General features: G+C 37.6%; 1 protein-coding gene across 4 annotated transcripts in view; it reads right to left on the reverse strand.

Moving 5' to 3' along the window:
* Positions 1-6,879, reverse strand: part of LOC580387 (protein phosphatase 1 regulatory subunit 12A) — a 123,012-nt gene extending 116,133 nt beyond the window's left edge. For 2 of the 4 annotated variants that reach the window (XM_030994140.1, XM_030994134.1), the window contains exon 1: positions 6,575-6,879. In XM_030994140.1, the coding sequence (XP_030850000.1) occupies positions 6,575-6,841 (267 nt within the window). In that variant the 5' untranslated portion in view covers positions 6,842-6,879. The remainder of the gene's footprint in view (positions 1-6,574) is intronic. The other 2 variants (XM_030994151.1, XM_030994146.1) reach the window with 1 other exon arrangement.
* Between the last annotated feature and the right edge of the window lie 5,495 nt (positions 6,880-12,374).

Below are 12,374 nucleotides of genomic sequence, written 5' to 3' on the forward strand. Positions count from 1 at the left end.
TAATTATGTCATAACAGGGGAAGGGTGACATTAATACCACTCTGCAAGTAAACAGGGTATTAAACTTGAACAGATGTAATGAATCCATGTTGGTAATGCCCCTACCCAGCAGTAACAAGAGTAAGGGATTACGTCAGTGTTGCCCTAACTCGAGTACGGGTAATGGCCCGACCTTTTTTTTTCCTACCGTGTTCATACCAAGGTTCTGACTGGGGTTAAATCTTGGCTACGACCCTGGTAAACTTTTGGTATGAAATGTGACAAGAGTTTAGCAAGCGTAACACACAAATGGGGAAGATTTCTGTATGAAAACTTCAGAAAAAGCTACCAGGTTAAAAACCAAAGAGCGAACTTGGAACAGATATATCTATTATTCAATCATTAAGAATATCTACCTGAATGCTACACTGGGCATCAATTCACAAAACCATCATAATAATAAGTCACCGACATCCCATTGAAATGCTTGTTAAATCTAATACACACGTTTCTAATGGGTTGTAGGCTAACTTACATGTAATATCAATTTTGTGAAACACAGCCCTGGTGTTGCCAAAGGTTTAGTGTGAACTCGGTTTCAGTGAGCTATTATGTATTATGATGAACCCTACATTGTGCCCTACATTTACATGTCAGGCAACATGCTACATGATGAACACATGTACAGTGCCCTTGTAGGGGTACTCTCCTTGGGGGTTGATAATATAAACCCAGAAACATTCAGAACATAAATTTTCAGTTTCACAATCTGTAAATGACATGAAATTTCACAGGCAGTATATAATGTAAATTGCAAAATAAATCTGTATTTTGTCAGCTCTGTTTTTATTCTTTTGAAGCATGACAATTTCACAAATCTAAACCATTAGCAAAATTTGTTAACAGTTCATGCATGCTGAAGTTTCTGGTTTTTATAGTAAGTTCATAAACTACAATCATAAGCTATATTTGTTATGAATATTAAAAAACAATGGTGTAAATGTTTCTAGATTGTCTCAGTAATACTGACTGGATGAAATATATAATTTGGGTACATGTACAACGTAAGGCCCACATTTTTTTAATATTGGGGTATTAAACATACCGGTACATGTAACTGTACAGTTTACATGGTGTAATGTACAATACAGGGCCAACATGTACATTCTTTAATGTATTGGGGTAACATACAAGGTATAATGTACATGTATATTGTACATGAACAATGTACATCTGGGCCCACATTTGCGATATATTAGAATGACGTACAGTGTACGTTGGAGATTGTCCTTGATACGCGACTAGCTGCATACCACATGCCTGCATCAGTGGGATGTTCCCTAACCCAAGCAATGCAAGTCTGCATACTGAGCATTCCAACCGCACCACAACTATCTACTAACTCCACATTCATTCACTCACTCTAGAGCTCCCTTTTATCATAATTTGCTATGGTCCTCTGGGCAAATCAAATGTTCAAGACACCTTTACCCCTCCCCGACAACCACTAAAAATAAAGGCACCTAACCACCCCCCCCCCCCCCAATTTAACAAAATATATATTTACCACAACTATCTACTAACTCCACATTCACTCACTCTCACTCTAGAGCTCCCTTTTATCATAATTTGCTGTGGTCCTCTGGACAAAACAAATGTTCAAGGTTGCGTTTATCTAGGAAATTTTTGGCTAGAATCAGGTTTCTCAAACGTCTTTCAGGCAAATTTAGAAGTAGATAAACGCAAAGCCTTTTTCAAACGTCTTTAGATATGGGCATATCAAAAGACGCAAAAAGGTGCGTTTTGTATGTGACATACAGCCAGAATCACGTTTCTGAGAGGTCGATAAACGCAAAGCTGTTTTGAACGTCACATACAAATAGGACCACACAGGTGTTGTGTACAAGCATGTGTGTGAATTTGACCTCCGAGAAACTGTCTGCTTCCCAGGTCAAAACAGCTGGGCAGACACAAGGCCTTTATTTTGAATCGTGAAGAGTAGATAAACGCGACATCCCGCAAATCACGATCGTATAGTGGGGTATGATAGTGGGGTTCGATAGTGGGGTACGATATGTACATATCTAGTGGCAAGCCTAGATAAACGCGCTCCAAGACACCCTTACCCCTCCCCGACAGACACACAAAATCAAGGCACCTAACCACTCCCCCCCCCCCCAATTTTTTAAATATATTTACCACAACTATCTACTAACTCCACATTCATTCACTCAGTCTAGAGCTCCCTTTTATCATAATTTGCTGTGGTCCCACGGGACAATTCAAATGTTCAAGACACCCTGACCCCTCCCTGACAGACACTAAAAATCTAGGCACCTACATTGTACATGTAGCCACCCCCCCCCCCCTAATTTAAATATATATATATTTACCACAACTTTCTACTAACTCAACATTTATTCACTCTCTAGAGAGTTCCCTTTATCATAACTTACTGTGATCCTCTTGGCTAATCAAATATTTAAGACACCCCTTCCATCACACAAAAAATCAAGGCACCTTCCCCCCACCCCCAGGGGGAAAAGGATTGTTACACAGGAGGATCTCTATAAAATTTTAATTTCGAAAACTGAAAGTGTTTTTTCATTATTTTTGTGGAAGACCTGGCCCCGTTGCACAAAACTTACCAAACCATTGATAGTAACTTTGCCATCAATGGTAACTCCATGTACCATGGAAAGCTTGATTTTGATTGGTCTGTTGAGTCATGTTACCATGGTAGTTACCATTGAAGGCAAAGTTACTATCAATGGTAAGTTTTATGCATCGGGCCCAGGACCACAAGATTTTAATATCTGTTCACAAGAATGAAGAAAATCAGTTAAAAGCCATGATCAAAAAATTGTTTAAAATGTAAATACTGTATATGGACATTGCTTGGACATTTATTGAGAGATCCCTCTATAAATAGTTTAATCTGCTGCAATGCAAATGTTTTATCAATCAAAATCCCCAACCCGCTGATCAACAAACAACAAAAGTAGTTCTGTTTGCCACTTGTGTTAGTTGCTGCCTAAGTCCACTCATCGTTTATTTGGACATTGCGTTTTTTCCCCAAAGGCAAATCAGAGATGTAGAATTTAAATAAGAAGTGTACATAATGATGATGAAAGATTGTCATTCTCGCCCCTGGGTTTATTTTGTCCCTGTTAAGTTGCGCTCTCTCTCTCTCTCTCTCTCTCTCTCTCTCTCTCTCTCCCTCTCTCTATCTCTGAATGATGTCGTATAACTGTACAATAAACAGGTACTGGTTCCTCTAATCAATGCTGTCCATGTATTGATGTGGGGCTGCAGGCTACAGGTACAGCAAGGCTAGACAAGACACTTGTTACTTTAATATCCATAAGGAATGCATGTGGATTTACACAGCCAGATAAAATATGAATACTTTATCAATCTAGATTACTACTGCAGTTGTAAAATATGATAGTGTAGGGGCTACACGTACAGGGGGGTGTTTCACAAAGATCCTAAGTTGAAATTATCTCCAAGTTGGACTTAACAATTATGGAAAGCCATTAGAATCATTGAAAATAATTTGTAAAAGTTATGTTAAAAGGCATAAAATGATGATTCAAATCATTCATATTGTCTATCATCAAGGAGATTTCATGTTCTTAGTGTGGACTCTATGAAAAGTCTAAAATACTTAATTTTTTGCTTTTTAATATATTTTATTTTTAAGGCTACAAATGGCTTTCCATAATATTTAAGTCCAACTTATAGTAAGTTCGACCCCCCCCCCCCCCCCTGTACATGTACATGTATGTTTGCACTTGCTGGGTTCAAATCAACAACAGAGTACAACATAAGAAATTTTAAATTGTTTACATTGAATGTTGTTGACTATGTTACTAAGTATCAGACTCAGTGTAGATACAAGGTACGGACCAACTTATTTGTGATTGATATCAATCGCAACTACAGGTGTATGTACATGTACATTTAAGAGATAAGAGACTGCAAACTTGCGATAGATTTGGATCAATCACAACTCTTTGTAAGACAGGGCCCAGGACCCTGGCCTCCACAAACAACTTTTCACAAAGGTTTGGATTAAAATTCATTAAGGTCTGTACATATGTGCTGGCCCCCCTTTGCCGGAATCTTTCAGGAGGGACCACTTTTAATGTTATCATTATAAATTACATACATATTTAAACAATATACAAACTTATGTTTATGTTTATATTTAGGACCAGCCCCGTAGTCTGTGCTTAAGGTCAAATTATCATTACTAATGATGATGGGATGCTAATAGATGATGATAATAATAAAGATTGATTTATTAAGCCGTAATAAACATGTATTGCTCCATTTCTCTTTTTCACTTCTTACAGCTACTTATACAGTACATGTACGAGGGGGGAAATTTCACAAAGTAAAGTTCTCAGAAAACTAGGAAAATCATCCATTCACGTTGATTATATTCTGAAGAATGTCAATAACTGACAGTGAGTGAGAGAGAGAGAGAGAGCTTGTATCAGATTTAATATATCATGTACATGTACATGATGGTACATTGAAGTTCAAAGGTCAATGAACTCATTAGGAGGTACATTATGACCCCGTAACCTTATCCTAATAGATCTCGACCAGTGCACCCATTTAAATACCCTAAGAATGTCAGGCCCTTTAGAATGCTCACTTAGAGGTTTGGACAGGCAGCTTCTGGGGAATTCTTCATGGAGAAGTCTTCATGTTTTATCAGAAGTCCCTAGAACATCTCCAATCGTTATCAGGGTGGTCCACAAATTAACACTAAATGTAAAATTGTAACATGGAAGGACTATGAATTGATGCATACGAAGCAAGAAGTCCCTTGAGGCCTGGGGGTGTTTCATAAAGCTGTTCGTAAAGTTACGCATGACTTTACAAACAAATATATGAAAAGCCAAATGGGATGCTCAATCATTATTAACTGTATCAACTAAAGTTGAACTCTGCAGATGTAGATTAACATTCTTATTATAACAAACATTTTTAATGCAAAGTAGGCCTATATTTGTTGGCATAATTCAATTGAGTTTATTGGAAATTTCAGAAAAAACTTTGGGCATCCTACCTGGCACTTACAAGTCTTTGTAAAGTCATGCGTAACTTTAAGAACAGCTTTATGAAACACCCCCAGGATCTAGGATTAAAAACCTGCACTCTGGTGCAATCTGGTCCATATTATGAAAAACTTAAAACACCTTTTATGACTAATATTTTTATGAATAATTTTGGTTGAGGATGAATGCGGACCTGTTGCTGATTTCCAAACCTGTACAATCAAAATTCAAACCTGACGCTATCACATGACTAAACACCTTTCAAACCCTTGCCGATAACTGTGTCATGGTAAATTCTCCAACTGTCCCACACTCCCACTACTTTTTGCCAACATAGCATTTGACTGGAAAGTCTGGTATTATTCATACTGAACTTAATTTAAACTGGAAACTAGCAAATTCCTAGATACCCTGGGCCAGAGGTCCATATAACTTTTTGGAAGAGGTGCACATCCAACCTTTCAAAGTATGTATGCATGAGCCTTTTGTTAAAATTTAAAGGGGTATGTACTTAGTGTAGATATTGGGCACCCATTTTTAGTATCAAGCCCTGTTTTACCTAAAGAGTCACAGACCCCAATATTCAAATTAAATAGGGGACCTGGTACACATACATGTAATATTTTACTGTAGTCCTAAACTGACGACCACCCCCCCCCCCTCCCCCTCCCACTGGTATAAGGTGTCAGTGTAGAGATCTGAAATTAGAAAGATATTAAATCATGCAAATCTTGCCTTCGGAAAACTTGCCTTTCAGCCTTTGGCCTAAGGTCAAGGAGCTAACAAGTTATATGCAAAGTGTACAGTATCAATGACAATATTTACAAAAGGTAATGCATAGAATACTGTACAGCCTACAGGTGAAATTCAATAAAGCAAAAAAAAATAGGATTCCAATATTTCTCTTTTTCTGGGAGATTAGACGATTACAGGTATCAGATAATCCAAAGATAGTCTAGATAACTTTGAAATGTTAAAATTAGAAAAGAGTGATTAAAATATTCAATGAAGAATACAGGATCGTCAATGATCAATCAATGTCACAATAGACGTCTAATTTGTTTCAAAAAGAAAGAAAATATATTTTTGAAAAGTCACAGACAAGCTGAACTGAACGAAGTAAAGCAAAGGACAAATACATAATCTACAGAATTTTGAAGGCAAACACATAAAAGACATGATTTTCTTTTTAAATACTGAAGGGGGTGGGTGTACATTAAGAAATCAGTGACAGTGTGAATGGGGCCAGTATGCATGAGACCAGTGGTACTGGCAGTCAACACATTGACAACAAGGGTGTTCACACTGACTGACTGTAGCAGTACAGTAGCAGGCAACAGTTGAAAACATTGAGCTGGTTAGCAGTGGATCCTTCTCAAATATCAAATTGTCACGGTACATTCAGCCTAGGACACACATCGTAAGAAGACTACAAATCTGTCATACGATCCCTAGCAGTCTCCAGTGACGTGTGGGCCAAATTAAAGGGCAAACAACTATGAACTACACGCACAACATACCTGATGCAGGGCAGTCAAGCCATCGATATTAGCATAATTTATGTCCGCTCCTCTCTTTATAAGAGATTGGATCTCATCCAAATCCTCGCTTGCACAGGCCGCTAGAAACACACATCCTGCCGCAAATTTCACTTTAGCTTTCTTTGCATTTCTTTCAGCCGCTTCTCTATCAAATTCCGAATCTTTCCAGCGTTGAAGTTGTTCATGGCGGCGCATAAGCGCCGATTTCGGCTTCCCACCGGCGGAGCTAACCTCACCGTCCGCCATCTTTGCTAGCCGCTACCTCACCCGTTCCCAGCATGCATTTCGCGAACTCGAGCTCGAAGGGTATTTCGGATCGGGCGCAGACGTACGGCAATCCAGAGAGACAAGGGACGGAGAGAGATAGGCGATGATGATGAAGAAAGATGCACCAATACAGAGGGACTCCCTTTCGATCCAAGGGGGCTGAGGTTGTCATGGGAAAGTGTGACGTAATTTTCTATTTTGGATGGTTCAGCCTTCCAACTTCCCTCCCTCCTCTGAGAAGCGCAGCCAATCAAAGTGAAGTGAGTCCACCTGAGCTTGGGTACTAGATGCTCCGAGCATCCCCAAGGCACCAAGTCCCTGAAACTCAACTCTCTTCCTTTTCCTATCCAGCTGGGCCTCTTGTAGAAATAAGAGTTGCAACGAAGTGTCACACACCATAAAATAAACGCAACTTGATCTTTAATCAGTCGGGATAGCATAAAATGCGTGCTCGCATTTTAATCTTCAGTGGAGACGGGAAAGTTGGCAAAATAACTTGTCATTTGTATCAATTTTAAATTATTGAGAGTTCTTATAAATCTTTAATAATAATAAAACATTTGTGTCAAACTTTAGTGATATAAAACAAAGGAAGAAAAAAATCCTCTTAGCATACATAATTCACACCAAATTGCTTTTTGAAAACATTTTACGTCAATCAGTTCAGCAAAACTCGAGTGAGATTTTAATTTCAGGAAAAAAATTGTTGAAGCTCTTGTTATCTCATAAAACTGAAGAAGGGCCTTAGGGGCTTATTAAGAACACATTGCATTATAACGTTGCTCCCCGGGAGGCGGGGGCGCCATTTTCCCGCTTGTTTTTTTTTGTTTGTTGTGTGTATTATTATTGTTTTAAAGTAGGATTTGTACTAGCTTTCTGGTGGGGTTTGGGGAGATTTTGGAGGGGGAATGGTGGTGGTTGAGGGAAGAGCTTACACATGAGCGCCATGGGCCATATTTGGGTGGCCATGTATTCACATGGTCGACTGCTTGCAGTGCAGACCTACCGGTCACCTGCCAGCCTCTCATTCCATGCCCTTATTTAGTGAAGGTATTCCCTCGACTGACGTCATTTTACGGTCCCCAAACACAAGAGGACGCTCTATCTCTTTCCCAACCGTGCACCGAGTCGGAAAATATATCATCGAGCTTTTGCGAAATGGGGCTGTCAGATAGAGTCGGATTGTAGGCGAGAAGCTATGGGGAGCGTATAGTCTGAGTCTGGAACTAATCAATGAGACACTGATGGAACTGATATTGTTCCGATAGCGAAATGGAAACAGAAGAAGGGGGTAGGGGACAGGGGGTGCTAGTTTGTCAGAGATCCTGCGGAGAAGTCGATTAATAATAACATCAAACTTTGCATAAGGCACTTCTTGATCTCAACAAATCACCCCCTCCCCTTCGTCGAACCCATCTCCTGTTTATGCCGCTGATAATAAGTTTCTCCAGGGTACCGCAGAAGATTGTCTTTCGAGGGCCCTTGAGTTGAAAGTTTCAGACGCAGAAGCGCATGATCAGCTAACGAGTAGATTATAAATGACTCGGGCGGTCTTTTGAGGGAAAAAAAAGATAAGAAATGAAAAGAAAGGAAAGAAGAAGAAGAAGAAGAAGACAAAGAGAAAATAAAAGAAAAACAAATAAAAGGAAAAGAAGGGAAAAGGTGGGGGGGGGGGGAGGGAAAAAAAGGAACGAAAACAAAATGAGAAAAATAAATAAAAAAGGAAAGAAAAGAAAAGAATGGAAAAAGAACGGAACAGAAAAGAAATGAAAGGAAGAGAAAAGAAAAAGTAAACAAGAAAAACTTAAAAATAGAAAAAATGAATCATTAAACAATTCCCTCCGAAGTACGGTTTTTAGAAAAAAAAAGTAAATAACTTGAGGTCAAAATAAAACCAATAGGCCAAAACCCGGATGTAAAATTTAAAGGAACTATAAAAAAAAAAAAAGTAAAAAAGTAAAAATTTAGCTTTTTGAAGGGTGAGTAAAATAATCTGAAGTGAGAAAATGACAAGTTAAAATCCTTTAGTAACTAGCAAACCTGGTCATGCCAATGAAGACAAACCTAATAAAGCACATTTCTTGTTGAGGTGATTAAAAATCTGAAGTTCAAATATTCAACCTTAGGGAAAGTCCATCTTGATATTTAGTTGGTTTTAATAGAAGCAGCAAAATCAGAAAAACAGGTCGGTGAAAGTTTGAGAAAAAAACGATTACAAAACAAGAAAAATATGATTTGTTTTTACACACAAATTGGCAACTCTGTGAGGTATCTTGCGAGGTCCCCTCCCACTTTCCCTGTACTAAAAAAAAAGCAACATTTATATTTTGCCCTTAAGAAAATGTTCAATCATAATTCACCCTAAATATAACTATTACGAATATGTTTTTATGAAACAAAGCTATTCCGTCATCAATAACTAATAAAACGAAAGTTTATGAATTGCAAAATATGTCACAGTTTTTCCAATGCGTGTTTCATTGATGCCAACTTAAAAAATTCACAACATTTCTATTTTGCTCAAACTTTCACTAATTTGTTTCTCTCGTTTGTTATGCTTTTATTGATACTATTGTCAGGGTGCATGACTTTCCCTTTAACGCGCTATGACACGAGAGCAAATGGGTGACTTTGAGAGGTACATCACCATCGAAAGAGAAGAAGAAGGAGGAAGAGGAGAAGGAGAAGAATAATTATAAAGGAGAAGGAAAAGAAGATTATGAAGAAGAAATGTTTAACCAATCATGTACCGCGCTATAACGCAAGATCCTTTGAGGCAATAATGGGGTAGCTCTGAGGGGCATATCACCATCGAAGGAGAACAATAAGGAAGAAGATAAGGAAGAGCGAAGGAGAAGAAGAATTGGGGGAAAAGAAGGAGAAGAAGAATTGATTTGATGTATATATTTATTCCATATACATCATTACATTTACAATCTTCCAACTTTAAATGTATGATAATGGACATTATACAGAAACAGAGTCGTCTGAAGCATAAGCTTAAAGTGACGAAGAGGAAAAAGAAGAAGAAGAAGAAGAAGAAGAAGAAGAAGAAGAAGAAGAAGAAGAAGAAGAAGAAGAAGAAGAAGAAGAAGAAGAAGAAGAAGAAGAAAATGATGATGAAGAAGAAAATGATGAAGAAGAAGAAGAAGAAGAAGAAAACGAAAAGAAAAATTTCATAGTTCATAGTGCATAGTTCATTTTATTTCTTCTTTCACAAACATTTGTATATAGAATTTCAAATAAAGTAACTGGAACAGCAGATTATCAATATAACAAACATAATTTGAAGCGCAATAGTAACGTTTAACATGTTATTTACTATAAAAGAAATTCTATAAAAAAGTTACTTATGTAAGATCATGTTCTATACATTAAAGAAAGAGGAGACCTGATAGAAGCTGGGCTTGTTAGAGCAAGGTCCTCAAACAGAATATAATACCTGAATGATTTAATTTCTTTGAAGAAAAAATACTTAACTAAACTACCTTAACAGACTAGAAGCAATTACACATGGGAAATATTTACAAAAGAGATAGATTGATGTATTATGAAAAGGAGAAAATGGGAATAAGGATGGAGAAAAGAAAGACAAAGAAGAAGAAAAGGAAGAGGGGTTATGACGAGGCGAGGAATTAAGGAGGAGAAAAGGAAGAAGGATAATAAAGAGAAGGAGTTACTCACACTTAGTCTTCAACTGATAGTTAAAGACTTGGGATGAACTTTCTAATCATATTCTGCTAAATGATGTCATAATTATATAAATGTGATGTTTTATCAATTTAAAACAAAAAATGAATGTTCGTATGTTTTAGACATAACGGTTTATGCGATATACAATTCCTATTCTTTCATGCATGTATAGTGTCACTCGCATACACAGACTGCATTTCCAAAATTAAAAATGTACATAAAAATAGACTCGAACAATGAAGTCAAGGGTGCAACAGGTTCTCAAAAGTGGGGGTGAGGGCAGTTTCCGAGGTAGGGGCGGGTGGCGATGTGTGTTCTTCACAGGGATTTTGGGATGTCAAGAATAGGAATTCAAATGTATTTTGAATTATAAAAGAAAAAAAACCGAAGTGGGAGGAGGAATGCTGAGATGCCGCCATTATTGAGAGTGTGGGACGTGTCAGCTTTTGAAACCATGATAGATCAGGGGACTCCAGGCAGATGGTAAATAGACATTTGGTTGCCACGCATTGACTGCAGAGGGAGCCACAATCGAAAATGAAACACGAGATATGAAATCTCGGTCGAGACTCGAGATCTTGTCCAAAGTTGAACAATTTCGCACATAAGATAAGAAAAGAAAAAGAAAGTTGAATCAAGCAGAATACTGTCAATTTGCTAAAAAAAAAAAAAAAAAAAATGAATGAAGTCCTTTTCGCAAGTTGCAACATAAAATATGAGATATTATCACCCAAATTATTTTGACATTTAGCGACGGAACGTATTTTTTTTTATAGAGAGAAATATATATATATATATATATATATATATATATATATATATATATATATATATATATATATATATATATATATATATATATAAAGAGAGGGTGATAGAGAGAGGGAGAGAAAGAGATAGAGAGAGAGAGCGAGAGAGAGAGAGAGAGAGAGAGAGGGGGGGGGGGGGGAAGGGGGGGGGGGTGGGAGGACTATAATATGGGATCAAATAACACAAACATAGATTTAGCCTTAAAGAAGGGGTAATCTTATTTCGGGATGGGGACTTAATTCATCACTTGAGAGGCAAATCTTACCAGTACCTATACCAGGGGCAGGGGTCAAAATCTACCCCAGGAAGCTGTCACTTTTTATTTTAGTTTGGTTATTATTGGGGGAACACATATGAAGGTCTACAAAAGGGACGTCTGTTTATTCACGATTAGGCGATTTCCGGTAATGTAGTCAAATTTAATGCACATTATCTTTAAATGCCTTGTTATAAATTATTTCATTAACCTGTTACAAATAATTGTATTTCAATAGTCAGGATGTGAATTGCATATATTACGTGGTGTAAATATAATATTTGTCTCAAGGCACTCCTCAAAATATAATACATGACTTTATTACAGGTCCTCCAAAAAAAAAAAGGGTCCGCATGCATATCTAAAATTTGCTAAAATTTTGGAACAAACTGGACATTTTTTCGGCACTACATCACAGTAACGTTTCCGATTCGGCCAATTTGACATTCCCATTTGAATAATGATGACCGGGCATGGTGGCTCATTGGTTAGAGCGCCCGCCTCATGAACGGGAGGTCGTGGGTTCGAACCCCGGCCGAGTCATACCAAAGACTTATAACAATGGGACCTTCTGCCTTCTAGCTATAGGCGCTCAGCATAATAGATTGGAGAAGGGTAGTAATAACATATTATGTTATGCAGGGCCCACTGGAAGAGCAGTTTCATAACTGAAGTGGCTACCCTGGGTAAATAAAACGTTATTATTATCATTATTATTATTATAACAACTTTCAATAATTCATATTGTTTTTC

This window comes from Strongylocentrotus purpuratus, unplaced genomic scaffold (genome assembly GCF_000002235.5).
Source record: "Strongylocentrotus purpuratus isolate Spur 01 unplaced genomic scaffold, Spur_5.0 spur5_contig_850, whole genome shotgun sequence".
Lineage (NCBI taxonomy): Eukaryota > Metazoa > Echinodermata > Echinoidea > Camarodonta > Strongylocentrotidae > Strongylocentrotus > Strongylocentrotus purpuratus.